General features: G+C 38.8%; 1 protein-coding gene and 1 long non-coding RNA gene across 8 annotated transcripts in view; one reads left to right on the top strand and one right to left on the bottom strand.

Moving 5' to 3' along the window:
* Positions 1–20,391, top strand: part of LOC131102391 (CUGBP Elav-like family member 3) — a 30,567-nt gene that overhangs the window by 6,092 nt on the left and 4,084 nt on the right. For 2 of the 5 annotated variants that reach the window (XR_013627657.1, XM_058048034.2), the window contains exons 4-13: positions 12,857–12,905; positions 13,923–14,051; positions 15,586–15,665; positions 17,288–17,431; positions 17,520–17,664; positions 17,750–17,899; positions 17,972–18,031; positions 19,306–19,410; positions 19,530–19,673; positions 19,742–19,874. Coding sequence is in view for 4 of the 5 variants with exons in the window: in XM_058048034.2 (XP_057904017.1) it covers positions 12,857–12,905; positions 13,923–14,051; positions 15,586–15,665; positions 17,288–17,431; positions 17,520–17,664; positions 17,750–17,899; positions 17,972–18,031; positions 19,306–19,410; positions 19,530–19,673; positions 19,742–19,869 (1,134 nt within the window). In the remaining variant the exon portion in view is untranslated. Of the gene's footprint in view, positions 1–4,837; positions 5,370–12,856; positions 12,906–13,922; positions 14,052–15,585; positions 15,666–17,287; positions 17,432–17,519; positions 17,665–17,749; positions 17,900–17,971; positions 18,032–19,305; positions 19,411–19,529; positions 19,674–19,741; positions 19,875–20,391 lie in introns of those variants that run through there. The other 3 variants (XM_078791909.1, XM_078791910.1, XM_058048035.2) reach the window with 3 other exon arrangements.
* The window catches only part of LOC144899513 (uncharacterized), a 15,616-nt gene continuing 7,547 nt past the window's right edge, over positions 12,323–20,391 (bottom strand). For 2 of the 3 annotated variants that reach the window (XR_013627661.1, XR_013627659.1), the window contains exons 5-6: positions 17,283–17,671; positions 12,775–14,060 (exon numbers count right to left, since the gene is read on the bottom strand). This is a non-coding gene — a long non-coding RNA (uncharacterized LOC144899513). The other variant, XR_013627660.1, reaches the window with a different exon arrangement.

The raw sequence follows: 20,391 nt of genomic DNA, 5'->3' as shown, positions 1-20,391 counted from the left end.
AAGTGTCTACCCATATGATACTATTCTAATATTAGCATGCTACCAATGCTAACATAATCACGTTAGCAGGCTAACACCAAGCATGATACTTGTGTTTATACAAGTGTCTACCCATATGATACTATTCTAATATTAGCATACTATCAATGCTAACATAATCACGTTAGCAGGCTAACACCTAGCATGATACTCGTGTTTATACAAGTGTCTACCCATATGATACTATTCTAATATTAGCATGCTACCAATGCTAACATAATCACGTTAGCAGGCTAATACCTAGCATGATACTCGTGTTTATACAAGTGTCTACCCATATGATACTATTTTAATATTAGCATACTACCAATGCTAACATGCTCATGTTAGCAGGCTAATACCTAGCATGATACTCGTGTTTATACAAGTGTCTACCCATATGATACTATTCTAATATTAGCATACTACCAATGCTAACATAATCACGTTAGCAGGCTAACACCTAGCATGATACTCGTGTTTATACAAGTGTCTACCCATATGATACTATTTTAATATTAGCATGCTACCAATGCTAACATGCTCACGTTAGCAGGCTAACACCTTGCATGATACTCATGTTTATACAAGTGTCTACCCATATGATACTATTTTAATATTAGCATGCTACCAATGCTAACATGCTCATGTTAGCAGGCTAATACCTAGCATGATACTCGTGTTTATACAAGTGTTTACCCATATGATACTATTCTAATATTAGCATGCTACCAATGCTAACATAATCACGTTAGCAGGCTAATACCTAGCATGATACTTGTGTTTATACAAGTGTTTACCCATATGATACTATTCTAATATTAGCATGCTACCAATGCTAACATAATCACGTTAGCAGGCTAATACCTAGCATGATACTTGTGTTTATATAAGTGTCTACCCATATGATACTATTCTAATATTAGCATGGTTTTTGTTTTATTTTATTAGTCACAAAATGCAGTTTTTAAATGAAACTTTATTATGTAAATCCAAGATAATGATAATGACAATGAGATGCTAAGTGTTGTGTGAAATATTTGAACGTGTCCTGTAAAGACCGGCTTTGTTTATTTTAGGGATTTTAGGGACAATTTTGACAGACTGCTGGTCGGGTTGGGACTAAACTAATCCCATTGTTAGCGTGACAGCCGTGTGACCTTCTTGACTTCTCATAGAGGATCAGCGTAGCCTGGCCTCCCTCCCTCCCTCCTTTTTACTCCACCGGCAGCTCACAACCTGTTTCTGTGTTCACTAACCCCCCCACTACCCAACCCCAACTTAAAAAAAAAAACTAGACAGATCCGTCTTATTAGCTCCATGCAGACCAGACCTCCCTGCTTCTGCTCCCAGCTGTGGCGTCATTGTCATCCAATTGTAGCATCAAACTAAGAATAATGGACGCCAGCATCTCATGGCCAGGCCTGTATGACAGAAGCACTATTGTCGAATTTATCCGATACCGATATCAGTCCGATACCAATATGTGTACCTCGTGTGGTGGAATGAACACATACTGTATGTATACAGCATTTTTTAGTTTTTCAAGATCGGGATAAAATCTAATACTGATACCACATTTTAAAGCTGATATCGGGCCGATAATTATCAGACATCCTTTCAACTTTTTTTTCCAAATAATCTTCATAACTTTTCTTCTCGTAATATTCCCATAATAAAGTTTTTTATAATATTTTTAATAATATTTCAAATATAATTTACTACCTAGTATGATAGTGGTGTTTATATAAGTGTCTACCCATAAAAATGGCTAAAATGCTACAATGCTAATATGAGCATGCTACCAATGCTAACATGCTTACTTTAGCAGGCTAATACATTGCATGATAGTGGTGTTTGTATAAGTGTCTAGCAATGAAAATGGCTAAAAATGTTACTATGCTAATACTAGCATGCTAACATGTTCATGTTAGCAAGCTAACACCTAGCATGATACTTGTGTTTATATAAGTGTCTACCCAGATACTATTCTAATATTAGCATGCTACCAATGCTAACATGCTTATATTAGCAAGCTAACACCTAGCATGATACTGGTGTTTATATAAGTCTTTACCCATAAAAAAGGCTACAAATGCTACTATGCTAATATGAGCATGCTACCAATGCTAACATGCTCACGTTAGCAGGCTAATACCTAGCATGATAGTGGTGTTTGTACAAGTGTCTACCAATGAAAATGTTACTATGCTAATATGAGCATGCTACCAAAGCTAACTAGCTCATGTTAGCAGCCTAACACCTAGCATGATAGTCGTGTTTATACAAGTGTCTACCCATATGATATTATTCTAATATGAGCATGCTACCAATGCTAACATGCTCATGTTAGCAGGCTAATACCTAGCATAATACTCATGTTTACACAAGTGCCTACCCATATGATACTATTCTAATATTAGCATGCGACTAATGCTAACATACTCATGTTAGCAGCCTAACACCTACCATGATAGTGGTGTTTATACAAGTGTCTACCCAAATGATACTATTCTAATATTAGCATGCTACCAATGCTAACATGCTCATGTTAGCAGGCTAACACCTTGCATGATACTCATGTTTATATAATTATCTACCCATATGATACTATTCTAATATTAGCATGCTACCAATGCTATCATGCTTACTTTAGCAGGCTAACACCTAGCATGATCGTGGTGTTTATAGTGTGATAGTGTCTTCCCATAAAAATATCAATTGCATGAAGTCTGATGGGGAATAATGTGGGGAATAATGTGTCACGAGAGGCTAAAACATACACTAATCCAACATTAAAACAAGCCGTTGTTGTACAGTAAAACCATTTGTCTCCGCTGGGCGAGCCGGACGACTCAAGCCGTCCTCATCTTTGCTTCATTAGCGACGCAACATATTACCCTTCATCAAAACTCACTTAGCTGAATTAATATTTGCCACAATGCCCTGCTCTTCATTATTTAAATGCAATCACTGTTTAGTCTTATGACCAGAGAGATATGTGTTTGGATGTGTCAAGGGGGGGGGGGGGGGGGGGGATGGGGGAGGGGGGGGGCAGGTGTTCACACTAACACAGTTTAATGAGGGGTGTCTTTTGCTTTTGTGTTGTGTTCATGCGTCCCCTGTAGAACGCACACGTGCGTACAAAAAAACGCTTGATGGAGGTTGTATTGATGGGTGGACGGTGTTGTGGGTTTAAGTCGTGCGGATGAGAGCGAGTGGAACATGTGACTTGTGTGGGACATAGTCAGCCGTAAGCATGCAGACTGAGGAGGGGCGGGGTGAGGAATCGTCTGAAATAAACGTGTCACCTGCTCTGTAAAAATTGCCCCCTTCCTGATTTTTTGCATGTTTGTTTATTTTGGATCATCGTCTTGCTGCGGAACCCAAGTTGGTTTCAATTTGAGGTCAACAACAGATTCTCCTTCAGGATTTTGTAGAATTCATGGTTCCATTTATCATCTTCTGAGTCCTGAAGCAGCAAAACAGCCCCAGAGCATCACACTACCACCACCATATTTTACTGTTGCTATGATGTTCTGGGATATTTTTGGTAGACAGCAGAATTCATGGTTCCATTTATCACAGCAAGTCGTCCGGGTCCTAAAGCGGCAAAACAGCCCCAGACCATCACACTACCACCACCATATTTTACTGTTACTATGATGTTCTGGGATATTTTTGGTAGACAGCAGAATTCATGGTTCCATTTATCACAGCAAGTCATCCGGGTCCTAAAGCGGCAAAACAGCCGCAGACCATCACACTACCACCGCCATATTTTACTGTTGCTATGTTGTTGTGGGATATTTTTGGTAGACAGCAGAATTCATGGTTCCATTTATCACAGCAAGTCTTCCGGGTCCTGAAGCAGCAAAACAGCCCCAGACCATTACACTACCACCGCCATATTTTACTGTTGCTATGTTGTTGTGGGATATTTTTGGTAGACAGCAGAATTCATGGTTCCATTTATCACAGCAAGTAGTCCGGGTCCTAAAGCAGCAAAACAGCCCCAGACCATCACACTACCACCACCATATTTTACTGTTGCTATGATTAGTTAAAGTTAAGTGCTGGTGAGTTAGTGAAACTCCAGTCTTTGCCAAGTACCCATGAGTCAGTGAAACTTGAGTCTTTATCTAGCATCTCTGAGTCAGTGAAACTCGAGTCCTGTGAGTCAGTTAAAGTTGAGTGCCAGTGAGCTTGTGAAACTCCAGTCTTGGTCGAGTACCCAAGAGTTAGTGAATCTAGAGTCTTTGCCAAGCACCCATGAGTCAGTGAAACTTGAGTCTTTAGTATCCCTGAGTCAGTGAAACTCGACTCTTCTTCAAGCACCCGTGAGTCAGTTCAAGTTGAGTGCCGGTGAGTTAGTGAAACTCCAGTCTTGGTCGAGTACCCAAGAGTTAGTGAATCGTGAGTCTTTGCCAAGCATCCATAAGTCAGTGAAACTTGAGTCTTTTTTTAGCATCCCTGAGTCAGTGAAACTCGAGTCTTCTTTAAGCACCCGTGAGTCAGTTAAAACTGAGTGCCAATGAGTTAGTGAATCTTGAGTCTTTGCCAAGCACTCATGACTCAGTGTAACTTGAGTCATTGCCGAGCACTCATGACTCAGTGAAACTTGAGTCTTTATCTAGAATCCCTGAGTCAGTGAAACTCGAGTCCTGTGAGTCAGTTAAAGTTGAGTGCCGGTGACTTAGTGAAACTCCAGTCTTGGTCGAGTACCCAAGAGTTAGTGAATCTTGAGTCTTTGCCAAGCATTCATGACTCAGTGAAACTTGAGTCTTTATCTAGAATCCCTGAGTCAGTGAAACTCGAGTCCTGTGAGTCAGTTAAAGTTGAGTGCCGGTGACTTAGAGAAACTCCAGTCTTGGTCAAGCACCCGAGAGTTAGTGAGTCTTGAGTCTTTGCCAAGCACCCATAAGTCAGTGAAACTTGAGTCTTTATCGAGCATCCCTGAGTCAGTGAAACTCGAGTCGTCAAGCACCCGTCAGTCAGTGAAAGTCCAATTTTGTTGCGCACCCGTGAATCAGGCTGAGCGGGTGAATCGCTCATTTTGCGAAGTCTGCGATGCAGCTTGGGCAGGAGAGTTGATTTCAGGCAAGGTACAGATCTGTTGCTTTTTTTTTCCACGGGGGCTGACGCATTTTATACAAACGCAGTTAAGAGTACCAGCCGGGGTGAGTTAGTGAATGATGTCAACAGAAATGATCGGGGTGTTTTGAAAGGCTCCTTCACTGAGTGACACCTTTCTACCTGTTTACGTTGACGCTCCTCTCGGACCGGCCGGCTGACATCAACGTAAGCGGTTGTCGACATAAGCGGGATTATTGAGGTTTGCCGCATTTTAGGTAAGGAAACGAATGACTAAATTGTGATGACTTACATGGATCTTTAGCTTCATGTCAGTGAGTCGTTGATGAATGCGGTCGAACGCACATGAGCAGATTAGCATAAGTGTGTTCAAATGCAAGGGTGACAAACTGGGAACAAGAAGGGGGGGCTGTGAGGTGTACATGAAGGAGCATTTGACATCATGAACAGTGGGGGGGGGGAGGGTGGTGATGGTGCATCGAGGCAATGTGTTTATCTTCTTAAATACAGACATCTGTTACTGAGAACTGTTTCTGGGAGGGGGGGGGTGTTTGTGTGGAAGAAGAGAGCACACAAAAGTGGGGTGCGGCGGGGGCGGCGGTGGGCATGAGCCTGGTGTGTGTCTGTGCATGCCACTCTGGAGTTAAATACAGCCTATTTAATGTCCGATTCGCCGTTGAAAGCGCCATATTTGTGCTGTAACTGAGTACACCGTGACTCCGGTTCCATCTTTTCATCACACGGAACTAGCATGCTAACAGTAGCACTTTAACATTGCTAGCATGTTAATGTTAGCATATTTGCATTTTTTTCAATTTTCAAGGGTAGACTTTTAGCATGCTAACATTAGCATGTTAGTATAGCTATTATGCTAACACTAGCATCATATCATTTTTAGCCATTTTCATAGGTCAACAATTATATGAACACTAGCAGTATCATGCTAACATTGGCATAGTATAATTTTTTTAGCAATTTTCATAGGTAGGCACTGTTATTCTAGTTAGTATACTATATTAGTATGTTAGCATTGGTAGCATGCTTACATTAGCATACTTGCATTGTGTGCAATATTCATGAATATGAACTTAACACTTTTAGCATGCTAACATTCGCATGTAACATTAGCATCATATCATTTTTAGCCATTTTCATAGGTTGACAATTATATGAACACTAGCAATATCATGCTAAGTGTTAGCATGCTAACATTGGCATAGTATAATTTTTTTTGCAATTTTCATAGGTAGACACTATTATTCTAGGTGTTACTATACTAATGTTAGTATTGGTAGCATGCTGACATTAGCATATTTGCATTGTGTGCGATTTTCATGAATATGAACTTAAGACTTTTAGCATGCTAACATTAGCATGTTAGTATAGCTATTATGCTAACATCTTATCATTTTTAGCCATTTTCATAGGTCGAAAAATTATATAAACACTAGCTAAGTATTAGCATGCTAACATTGGCATAGTATAATTTTTTTAGCAATTTTTATAGGCAGACACTATTATTCTAGGTGTTAGTATACTAATGTTAATATGTTAGCATTGGTAGCTCAAAAAATTATAGAAACATTAGCAGTATCATGCTAAGTGTTAGCATGCTAACATTGGCATAGTATAATTTTTTTCGCAATTTTCATAGGTAGAAACTATTATTCTAGGTGTTAGTATTCTAATGTTAATATGTTAGCATTGGTAGCATGCTGACATTAGCATACTTGCATTGTGTGCGATTTTCATGAATATGAACTTAAGCGCTATTATGCTATGTGTTAGCATACTAACAAAATTATGCTAACATTTTCAGCATTTTCAGCGGTCGGCACTTAAACACGCAATTATGCTAGGTGTTAGCATAATTTAAGTCATTTAAACCCTTCCATGGTGTGTTTTATCAGCCAAGGAATCTAAATATAGATAAAAATAAAACGTAGGACTGATATTTATGTTGTAAATCACAATACGGGTGGAACTATGGCGCTTGGCGGAGGTCTGCGCTCTGTATTTGTGATATGATTTTGGACTCTAACATGCGACTCAGTTAGTAAATTGACTGAATTAGTGATGAAATATTATTGAACTGTGCGCTGACGAGCTGTCCATCTGTTTGATATCTGGAGTCTAGAGGCCTGCCATAATATGTGCCTGCATGCTCTCCTTTCTGTGTGTGTGTGTGTGTGTGTGTGTGTGTGTGTGCACTTATACATATCTTGCTTGCTGCCTTTGTCCCACAATAATGCATATTTACCACCCTCATATTATTCCAATATACCGATTTCCACCTGTGCTTCGTCATTCCCGGTATAAATGCGATGACAAAAACGGAGATGCAAAAAAAGCAGAAATGGGAGAGGAAGAGCGAAAGGGGGGAGGTGGCAGGTAGATTATGGTCGCAGGTCTGGTTGCCTGGAGACAAGAGCCGGGACATGGGATGCCAGGTTGCTACGCGACGCGGCACGATGCAACCATGATGGAAAGAAAAAAAAAAATGTCTTTGTGCCCCACCCCTTGTAACACCCCCCCCCCCTCCTCCTCCTCCTCTCGCTCGCTTTCCGCCCACTTTGAAGTCTGCCTTCCATTCTGCAAATGTTCTTGAAAGAGCAAAGGAGATGGTCTCCGCTGATATATTTGCCCTTCAGAGCGCAGACCGCCGAAATTGATGAGAAATGAGGCAAGAATGACGCACCGCCGGGTTGAGAGAGAAGCAACATTTTCATACCCTGTGATAGAAAAAGACAAAAATGTCACCGTCAAAACAGTTTAAACTGTGTTTACACTCCCTTACAGTATTCGCTATGAACGTTTGGTGCTTGTATTATTGTGAAAAATTGTGATTTGATTGTATAATCTATGGATTTAATAATGTCATAATCCCATGCAGTCAAATCCCCTATGGCATCACAGAGCACAAAGATTATGTGCGCATCATGAGATGGTGCCAGGAGAAAGATGTGTGTTTTAACCCCGTGATGGATGTGTGTGTTTAGGGCGCCGCGTTATGTCTGATGAAGCCTTTCTCCGCGCGGTCGTTTTGTAAACACGGGGGTTTGGGTGGGGGCGGGGGGTGATTATGAAATGTGTTTGGGTGTGAGATCTTGCTTTCGATTCTTTCCTTTCCGACGTCTAATCCCTCCATCTCCTGACCCAGAAACGTCCTTTTGTCCTCACTCACGTGTTTTTTTTTTTTTTTTGTCTCTCGTCTCCTGTGTGCAATGCTGTTTACCTGATGGTCCTCATCGCCAAAGTGTTGTCATGACGATGGCCAATGCCCGACGAGGTTTGTCACTAAGGGTTGCCGTGCCGATCTGGAGTGGCGCGGCCCCTCGACGGCCTCCACTTCTCGCTGTTGTCGCTCTTGTGTATTCTAATTTCGATCTACCACGGACGGACAGCTGCCGGGCTTCTCCTTATCGCCGCCATCACGGCCTCGCTGTTTGTCTTTGTTGTTGGTCGCCGCCGGTGTTCAAACACGACATGGCAGATGATGACGTTGTTGCACTAATCTGTTCCCATTTCTCCTTAACTGTGGTTGTCCACTTCCTGTTAAGAAGCCGACTGAATACTCATCTAATATTAAATTGTATTATGTTATGATTACATTAGAGGTGCACGGTGTCCAAGTGGTTTGACAAGCACCATAGTTGTCATATTGTGAGGTGACCATGGAAACATACCATGGAAGGGTTTGAATCACTTAAAGAATAACACCTAGCATGATAGCGTGAAGTGTTTAGTGTATAAAGTTGAATGTATACCTCTGAAAATTCTAAAAATGTTTGTATAATTATGTTAGCATGCTAAAACCTAGCATGATAGTGCTAAAAAGTGTCTGTTGAAGCTCACATTCATAAAAAAATAACAAATACTAATATGCTCCTATTAGCATTGCTAGCAACCTAATGTTAGCATGTTAACACCTAGCATGAAAGTGCTAGGTGTTTATATAAGTGTCTACCCTGTGAAAAAGTTTGAAAACTCATGGTTCATTAAACACTTAGCAATATTGTCAACACGCTAATATTAGCATGCTAGCGATGCTAACGTAACAGCTAGCATAGTAGTAGTGTTTACATAAGTGTCTAACCATGAAAATAGCAAAAAAATGCTATTACGCGAATGTTACCATGCTAGCAATGTAAACATGCTAATGTTAGCATGTTAATATCTAGCATGATAGCGCAAAGTGTTTAAGTTCATACTCATAAAAATCGCAACAATTCTAATATGCTTATTTTAGCATTGCTAGCATTCTAATGCTAGCATGTTAACACCTAGCACGATAGTGCTAAGTGTTTAGTGAATCATGAGTCATCATAACCCTAACCCTAACCGTAACGTATAAAAACGCTACTATGCTAATATTAGCATGCTAGAAATGCTAACATTACCATGCTAACATCTAGCATTATTAGTGGTGTTTACATACGTAAGTGTACACTTGACAATGACAATAACATAAAAATGCTAATATGCAAATGTTACTATGCTAGCAATGCTAACATACTAATATTAATATGCTAAAACCTAGCATGATAGCGCAATGTAATGGAAGGCTGTTGTGACGTTGTGATATATAGTATTCTACACTGGTCACTGTCATGTTACTGTAATGTTGGCTGAGACACACAAGCACCAGATTAGACTTTTTTTTGCTGCTTTGATAATAATCCCTAACAGGGGAACACAATGTACAGCAACATACACAAGTCTTATTTATGTCTAAAATGTTCTATTTTGTCGAATTAGATCAACCATATTGGCTAATGGGAGTGTAAAGGTGACTATAGGGGTGTTATTTCATGTCCAGAGGGCTCTACTCATGCTTGTAAATTGATGCTGTGTGCCAGTGACTCGTACAGTGGCGTGTACATATAAATACCACATGGTTTCCATATTTGACATGGTTTGAATACTACATATTTTAATTTCATCTGTTTGCAACCCGCGCAGACCTCACAGCTAGGAGACCAGGGTTCAATTCCACCCTCGGCCATCTCTGTGTGGAGTTTGCATGTTGCAGTTTCGCCGCGTACTCCGGTTTCCTCCCACATTCCAAAAACATGCTAGGTTAATTAGCGACTCCAAATTGTCCATAGGTATGAATGTGAGTGTGAATGGTTGTTTGTCTATATGTGCTCTGTGATTGGCTAGTCCAGGGTGTACCCCGCCTAGGCTCCAGCACCCCCGCGACCCTCGTGAGGATAAGCGGTAGAAAATGAATGAATGAATGAATGTTTGCAACCCACCCAAAATGGATCCGTGTCCCGCTTTTGGGTCCCAACCCAGCAGTTGAGTACCACTCTAAAAAATTAAAGGAGCTCCTAATGAAGTGTCCAGTGTATCATTGGAATAACAACACTTAAGCCTTTAGCTACTTTCCTTCAACACTAATTGGTGCAATCAATGTGTCCCCCCTCCCCAACCCCCCAACCACCCCAACATAGGAGGCAGCAGGGCCCCTTGCAGCAGGTGTTGGTGGTATTTTGTGCATGCATGCAGTGATCAATAGTGTCTCTCGGTGACTGATCACAGCGGATTAATCAGTGGCACAAGATCAGTGAGTGGCTGAAATGTCACCAGCTCCATAATTAAGACCTTCATTAAGCCACGCTTAGCAGAGTGGATCTCTGCTACACACACACACACACACACAAACACACACACACACACACATGTTCATTCTCTCCATATGCGCCATGCTGTCCCGGATTTCTCTTTACCCCCGCCTCCTGTTTGTTCTTCTTTCTCATTTCACTCAACAACCCCCTTCCCTGTTTTTGTGTTCTCCTGTGTGTATTTTCATATAGCGTTAGCCTAAATAAAGAATGGAAAAATTGAATTTCCGCATCTGGTCATTGGATGAAAAGGAAGTTTAATCCCGCTTTGTTGCGCAAGCCCCCCCCCTGTTTCCTTTTGTTCTTTCATTCCCAATTCCTCCCTGCTCCCCTTTAACCCGGCACACCTCATCCCTGCCTCTCTGAATCACAGGCGCTTCCCCTCGTTGCTTTGCTGCGTGCTCCTGTAAATCCAGATTAGCCGGCGAGTGTTCTTAATCTTATCACTTCCCCAATCCCACGTGGGGGTGTGTGTGCTTTTCCGAGTTTTACGCGACGGGGGCAGAAGGAAGGATAGACTTGGGGATTAGAGAGGGAGAGAGTCATAGATGGAAGGCGAGGACAGAGAATAGTGGTGGTGCACTTCATTGGCTACGATGCTAATAGCATATTGTGGCCATCTCGCGTGGGTCAGCTGCTTGACAGGAAGTGCTCCTTATTTGGGCGGGCAATGGTCAGGATGGAAATTGGAATGATGGCACACGATTGGAATATTTTGTATAGATATGCTAATAAGTTATATTTTTGCTGTTCTTTCCCCCTAAATATTTAACTTAATACACATAATGTGCTTATGTTAGCATGTTAGCATTGCTAGCATTCTAATGTTAGTGATAGTGTTTAGTGAATTATGATCCTACCCATGAAAACGTATAAAAATGCTACTATGGTAATATTAGCATGCTAACATGCAAACATGCTAATGTTAGCATGCTAATATCTAGCATGATAGCGCAAAGTGCTTAAGTTCATACTCATAAAAATTGCAAAAATTCCAATATGCTTATGTTAGCATTGCTAGCATTCTAATGCTAGCATGTTAACACCTAGCACGATAGTGCTAAGTGTTTAGTGAATCATGAGTCTACCCATGAAAACGTATAAAAATGCTAATATGCTAATAGTAGTGTGCTAGAAATGCTAACATTAGCATGCTAACATCTAGCATTATAATAGTGTTTACATAAAAATGCTCTCGCGCTCTCGCCGGGAACGGTGCATTTATGTCGGACACGCTGTGTGTCCACGCATATGCTTATGTTAGCATGTTAGCATTGCTAGCATTCTAATGCTAGCATGTTAACACCTAGCACGATAGTTCTAAGTGTTTAGTGAATCATGAGTCTACCCGTGAAAACGTATAAAAATGCTACTATGCTAATATTAGCATGCTAGAAATGCTGACATTAGCATGCTAACATCTAGCATTATAGTATAGTGTTTACATAAGTATCTACCCATGACAATAACAATGGCACTAAAAATGCTAGTATGCGAATGTTACTATGCTAGCAATGCTAACATACTAATGTTAACATGCTAAAACCTAGCATGACAGCGCAATGTACTGGAAGGCTGTTGTGATGATATGTAGTATTCTACACTGGCCACTAGGTGTCAGTCATGTTACTGTAATGTTGGCTGAGACACACAAGCACCAGACTAGACTTTTATTGTTGATTTTAGAATAATCCCTAACAGGGGCTACTGCTGAGGTCATAACCCACGTTAAGCTAATGTTAATATGCTAAAACCCAGCATGATAGCGCAATGTACCGGAAGGCTGTCATCATTAATCACTTAATCACTTTAATCACTCTTATTGATTTTCATCAGGAGTTACATACAGTCCTGTCCTGTCAATCATCTTCTCATGCAATGCATCATTGGTAGAGGGTCTGCACTGAAAATCCAGTCTTACATAAGTCATGGGACGGGAATAGCAACAATGCCTTCATTGCTATTGTGTAAAATTCTGGGTAGTTCCTTCTAACTTGAATCCAAAATGACGCAACAACGAACTTCTCCCTGTGTGCAACAAACGGGTAGTTTGGCGCATTAGCATGTTTAGCATTGAACAATGAAGCTGACTGTGTCTCACTGTTATTTTTTTCCAGATGAACCGTCCCATCCAGGTGAAGCCAGCAGATAGCGAGAGCAGAGGGGGTAATTATTTTTTTTATTTTACCTTCAAATACGTCAAATAATTTAGCTTTTGTAGCGGCGTGTGCCCTTGAGAGATGTTTCATGAAGTTATTAGTTTCCATTCTCTATCATAACACAAGGGGGCAGACTTTTCCAGAGCTGGAACAACAATGACAATAAACATCCAGATCTTTGACATGAATATCACTGAATAATATTTGCTGATTTCTTATTTTTTTAAAAAATATATAATATTATTCGGTGACAACACAAATGAACACAAAACATAGTTCACTTTTATGCCGAGGTAGATATACAGCGTACCATGATGCCATTATGCATGTAAATATTTGCACTTGCATTTGAGTAGAATGCTAACATGCTAACAGTTAGCATGCTGTCACCCAGTAAGATAACAATATGTACAGAAAGTGCAAGGGCAGCTCTACAGTGTTCTTCCATTACGCCATATAAATATTTGCATTTTGACATAGGTAAAATAGCTAACATGCTAACAGTTAGCATTCTGGCACCAACAAGAAAGCACTATGTACCAAAATCGCTGAGGCAGTTCTGCTGTGTTCTTCTATTACACCATATAAATATTTGCCTTTTGACATGAGTAAAATAGCTAAAATGCTAACATGCTAACAGTTAGCATTCTGGCACCAACAACATAACACTATGTACCAAAATCGCTGAGGCAGTTCTGCAGTGTTCTTCCATTACACCATATAAATATTTGCCTTTTGACATGAGTAAAATAGCTAAAATGCTAACAGTTAGCATTCTGACACCCAATAAAATAACACTATGTACCAAAATCGCTGAAGCAGTTCTGCTGTGTTCTTCCATTACGCCATATAAATATTTGCATTTTGACATGAGTAAAATAATGCTAAAATGCTAACATGCTAACAGTATGCTACCATCTAGCATGAAGTAATGGACCTCTACTGCCACAAACATTTCCAATCTAATCTGATACCTCGTTTTGTTTTGTTCCCGTCCCATCTTGGTGTCCTCCTTCCCCGTTAGAAGACAGGAAGCTCTTTGTGGGCATGCTGGGAAAACAGCAGACGGACCCCGATGTGAGAAAGATGTTCGAACCCTTCGGCAGCATCGAGGAGTGCACCGTGCTCCGTGGGCCGGACGGCACCAGCAAAGGTAATGACTCTGAATGTGAGAAGGGTTAAACACTGAGAAAACAGAACTCAAAAGCTCATCCTGTGTATTACAAAACACGTAAAATATGATAATGGTTTAATTTCATTTGAACATGCATCAGATTACAATTGAATGCATCACATAATCAGTTCACAGTTCCACATGTCCAAAAGGAGTAGGAAGAAGCAAAGCTTATTAAATCCTACCCCTCCATCTGGTACTTTTACAATCAGTAACTGTTACATTTGTTCACTTCCTGCTTTCATAATATAGTTTAAGTTGTTTTTTTTTTATTTTGAGTTTTTTTTGTTAGTTTTTTGTTTTTTTGTTAAATTTTAAAATTTAATTAAAAAAAAAACAATTATTTTTATTTTCACTAATATTTTTATTTGTACTCCGGTTTCCTCCCACATTCCCAAAACATACAATGTTAAGTTTTTTTTTTAATTAAAAAATTGAATTAATTATTTATTATGATTAATTATTTACTTAAACAATTTTTAATGTTTTTTTTATTTTATTTTTGTCACATACCGAAGTACGAGATGATATGACCATCCAATGACATAATGGGTACCATAGTAAGTGTCAATATAGTGACATATATTTTATTTTTTATTTGTTTTTATTTGTACTCTGTTTTCCTCCCACATTCCAAAAACATGCTATGTTAATTGGTAATGGTAATGGTTTTATTTCATTTGAACATGCATCAGATTACAATTGAATGCATCCCATAATCAGTTCACAGTTCCACATGTCCAAAAGGAGTAGGAAGAAGCAAAGCTTATTAAATCCTACCCCTATAATTTAATTTTTTTTTGTTTGTTTTTTAAAAAAAATGTAATTTAAAATTTGATCCTAATATAATTTAAATTTGTTTTTTTAATTTTAATTTTAATTTTAATTTTAATTTTAATTTTAATTTTAATTTTAATTTTAATTTTAATTTTAATTTTAATTTTAATTTTAATTTTAAATCACGTCCCGAAAGTACGAGGTGATATGAGCATCCAATGCCATAATGTGTACCATAGTAAGTGTCAATATAGTGATATATATAGCACATCATGACTGGTTCAAAGTATTTAGCAAACATTAACTGCTTGTATTGTTTCTTGTATTAAAGCTAAGTAAGCTGACGACTAAGTTAGATGAAATGATTACAACCGGAGGAGCGACGGCTCACTAGCCTCCGGCGTTTTGGGACGTGAACGGGAGTGATTATTGTGCGTAATAAAGCTAATGATATTTGCCACGTAAATCAAAGTGCGCCGACAGCTCCCGACACAGACGCAAGGCGCTTCCTGCGTCTGTTGCCCCAAGCATGACTAATGGTGCAATAGGTTTTATGGGTCATTGCTAATGACGCGAGTGGTGCTTTACAGGCTGTGATTGATGAAGCAATGCATGTTTCTTGGACCGTGTTTAATGACGCCGGGGTTACTGATGAAGCTCTCGATTTTAAGGGAGGCGCCAAATGTATTTTTAAATGGACCTATCCAATGTGTGACGGTGGTGCCGTCCCGTCTAGGGTGTGCGTTTGTCAAGTTCCAGAGCAACGCCGAGGCCCAGGCTGCTATCAACGCTCTTCATGGGAGCCGTACACTACCAGTGAGTCCAACACATGCTAACAGTTACAGTAGCATCACCTAGCAAGACGACACTATGTACCAAAATATGTGTACTTAAATTATGCTATGTAAATATTTGCATTTTGATATGAGTAAAATAGCTAAATGCTAACATTTAGCATGCTGGCACCAAGCAAGGTAGTGCTATTTACCAAACCCGCTGAGGTAGTTCTACAGTGTTCTTCCATTACGCTACGTAAATATTTGCACTTTCAAATTATTTGAATGCTAACGGTTAGCATCATTATACCAAGCAAATTAGCACTGTGTACTAAAAGTGCCAAGGCAGTTCAACAGTTGTTCTTACATTATGCTGTGTAAATATTTGCATTTTGATATGAGTAAAAGCTAAGCTAGCTAACATGCTAACAGTTAGCATTAAGGCACCAACAAGATAACACTATGTACCAAACTCGCTGAGGCAGTTCTGCAGTGTTCTTTCATTACACCATATATATATTTGCATTTTGACATGAGTAAAATAGCTAAAATGCTATCATGCTAACAGTTAGCATTCTGGCACCAACAAAATAACACTATGTACCAAACTCGCTGAGGCAGTTCTGCTGTGTTCTTCTATTATGCCATATAAATATTTGCATTTTGACATGAGTAAAATAGCTAAAATGCTAACATGCTAACAGTTAACATGCTGTCACCCAGTAAGATAACACTATATTCAGAAAGTGCTAGGGCAGTTCTACAGTGTTCTTCCATTACGCCATTTAAATATTTGCATTTTGACATGCGTAAAATAGCTAAAATGCTAACATGCTAACAGTTAGCATGCTGTCACCCAGTAAGATAACACTATGTACAGAAAGTGCTAGGGCAGTTCTACAGTGTTCTTCCATTACACCATATAAATATTTGCATTTTGACATGAGTAAAATAGCTAACATGCTAACAGTTAGCATTTTGGCACTCAACAAGATAACACTATGTACCAAAATCGCTGAGGCAGTTCTGCTGTGTTCTTCTATTATGCCATATAAATATTTGCATTTTGACATTTGTAAAATAGCTTAAATGGTAACATGCTAACAGTTAGCATTCTGGCACCTAACAAGATAACACTATGTACCAAACTTATAGCAAATAACTAATGTCATTGCTAACACCTATGACAGTCGGTGAAAATGCTAACCGCAAAGCTAAAGTGTACAGTTGTAAAATAACTAAAATGCTAACATGCTAACAGTTAGCATGCTGTCACCCAGTAAGATAACACTATGTACAGAAAGTGCTAGGGCAGTTCTACAGTGTTCTTCCATTACACCATATAAATATTTGCATTTTGACATGAGTAAAATAGCTAACATGCTAACAGTTAGCATTTTGGCACTCAACAAGATAACACTATGTACCAAAATCGCTGAGGCAGTTCTGCTGTGTTCTTCTATTATGCCATATAAATATTAGCATTTTGACATTTGTAAAATAGCTAAAATGCTAACATGCTAACAGTTAGCATTCTGGCACCTAACAAGATAACACTATGTACCAAACTTATACCAAATAACTAATGTCATTGCTAACACCTGTGACAGTCGGTGAAAATGCTAACCACAAAGCTAAAGTGTACAGTCGCATGTACCTCAGGGAGCCTCGTCCAGCCTGGTTGTCAAGTTTGCCGATTCGGAGAAGGAGCGGGGGCTTCGGCGGATGCAGCAGGTGGCCTCTCAGCTGGGAGTCATCAGTCCCATGACCCTGCACCTCGGGGCCTACAACGCCTACGCGCAAGCTGTGAGCCTCGTCTACTCGTTTTTTATTTTTTATTTTTTTTTTTTACTTTACAATCAATACGACATCTCAAATCTCTTCACCCGTGCAGTTGATGCAGCAGCAGGCCCTGGTGGCCCAGTCAGCCTACCTCTCTCCTGTTGCCACGGTGGCGGCCGTTCAGATGCAACAGCTGGCCGCCCTCAACCCCAGCAGCATCATCGCCACGCCGATCGCATCCATCACCCCCTCCTCAGGTAACCCCTAAAACAGAGATACCAGACTCATGACTCAGATGCTTGAAATATGAGATGATACATTTTTTTTTTTTTTTTTTTACAGGGACAAGCACTCCGCCCTCCATCGCAGCCACGCCGGTTCCTGCTCTGCCTCCACCAATTGCACTGAGCAGCTACCCCTCTGTGCCGGCGCCACCTAATACCCAATCGGCGACCGAGACCCTGTACACCAACGGGGTCCACGCCTATCAGGGTAAGCGCCGCATGGTGTTCGGAGTGTGATGATACTCAAGCGACTGGTGACGGACTGGTTTTTGTGTCACAGCTCAGAGTCCTGTCCTGGACCCCCTGCAACAAGCGTACACAGGCATGCAGCACTACACAGGTGATGATAAATGTATTTATGTACATTTCTGGTAAACATACAGAGTATTTATTTTACATAATACAATAATTTAATATAATATATACAATATTCTGTTATAAAATAATTTTATATATATATATTTATATAATGATTATAAATATTATATAATTAATTTTAAATTATTTGTAGTATTTTAAAATGTATTTTACAATAATATTATTTTAAATTATTTTTATGATTTTAAAGCATACGGTATACATTAATTATTAATTCCCAACAATTATATTAACATTGAAATTGATCATTTTAGATCATTATTTTAAATATTATTGCTTAATTATTTATTAATAATTAAAAATGATTATTATTATGTTTTAAAACATTGTGTATAAAATTAATGTGACATTAAAATCAATATTTCATTTCTGTATTTATTTTACATAATATAATCATTTAATATAGTATATACAATATTCTGTTGTAAAATAGTTGTTATATATAATTATATAATGATTTAATATATTATATAATCATTTTAAAATTATTTGTACTATTTTAAAATATATTTTACAATAATATAATTATTTTTAATTATTTTATGATATTAAATAATTATTCAATAATTAAAAATGATGATTATTATGTTTTAAAACATTGTGTGTAAAATTAATGTAACATTAAAATCAATATTGTCATTGTCAATATCAATATAATAGGTTGTGATTTGTAATAATTACTGTGTAATTGTTTTGAATAATTTTAATCAATTTTATCAATTTTACATATGAAAATGTTAATAATAATGTTCTGATTTTTATTATAATTAATTATAAAATACTGTTGTAAAACGAACTTTGTAAAAAAATACGAATATAATTCTTTAAAGTTATTATTATTATGAATATTATATTATATTATATTATATTATATTATATTATATTATATTATATTATATTATATTATATTATATTATATTATATTATATTATATTATATTATATTATATTATATTATATTATATTATATTATATTATATTATATTATATTATATTATACATATTAGTAGGCTGGTTGTATTTATGCTGAATGTATCGAATGTGAATGAATGTTGCCACAGGGCAGCTGTAGCTACAGATATAGTTTACCATCATCAGTGTGTGTCTGAGTATTGAATGAAATGGGTGCCTTGAAAAGCGCTATAAAATCAAATCCATTATTATTATGATTATCGTTTGGTAATGATGCTCAACACTGCTGTCCCTTACTGTGTTCCTCCACTCCCACCCCACGCAGCCACCTATCCAGCCGCCTACAGCCTGGTGGGGCAGCCGTTCCCTCACCAGCCTGCTCTGGTAGCTCAGCCCTCACAGCAGCCACAGCAGCTCCAGCAGCGTGAAGGTCCAAAAGAAGTTCTTATATTAGTAGTACTGCTAAGGATTTAGCCTAGTAGTACAAAACAATGATGCTGTTTTACCACTTTGGCTATCTTTATGTTTGGCCATCATGTTCATTTAAAGGTCCAGAAGGCTGCAACATCTTCATCTACCACCTGCCTCAGGAGTTCACTGACTCTGAGATCCTGCAGATGTTCTTGCCGTTCGGAAACGTCATCTCCGCCAAAGTGTTTGTCGACCGCGCCACCAACCAAAGCAAATGTTTCGGTGCGACACAGCGATTATTCAACAGTATCATTAAAGCAATGCTACAGTTTCTACATTTTTTCCCTCAGGTTTTGTGAGTTTTGACAACCCGTCTAGCGCTCAGACTGCCATCCAAGCCATGAATGGCTTCCAAATCGGCATGAAGAGACTGAAGGTGCAACTGAAGAGGCCCAAGGATGCCAACAGACCTTACTGAAGGAGGTGAGCGGCACAGAGATACATGACGAGAACGTAAACAAGAGCTCAGTTCTTAGCCGGTCGCTAACGCTAACCCTCATATCAATAACGTTCCGTAGATTAATTTTAATGCACTCGTCTACACTTCTGGTCAGAAGTTTACTCATAATAAAACCTTGGTTTTCATACAACCCTGATTTTCATGGGATTGGTTTACATACAGAAATGGCTACCTTGGTTTTCATACACTGTCTCGGTTATCGTACAAACTAGTGCGCAAACAAAAAAAAGCTCATATCCGTCTCCTTCCTTCCTCTTATTAAGCCATCGGTGTTCAAAGTGTGGCCCGCAGCTGTTTTTTATTGGCCCGTGGCACAATATAAAAGTAGAATTTAAAGAAAAAAAACAACAGCAAAAATTGAAAAATTAGCAGTAATTTTATAGGAATAAAGTCAAAATATTAAGAGAAAAAAAGTTAACGAGGAAAAATTCATAGTTGTATGAACTAACTAACTGTAATTGTTATATGATAATTTTAAAA

This window comes from Doryrhamphus excisus, linkage group LG7 (assembly GCF_037039965.1).
Source record: "Doryrhamphus excisus strain RoL-2023G ecotype Guam linkage group LG7, RoL_Dexc_Guam_v1.1, whole genome shotgun sequence".
Classification (NCBI taxonomy): Eukaryota; Metazoa; Chordata; class Actinopteri; order Syngnathiformes; family Syngnathidae; genus Doryrhamphus; species Doryrhamphus excisus.
Note: the sequence above shows the minus strand (reverse complement) of the source record. Positions and strands in the feature narration are given on the sequence as shown.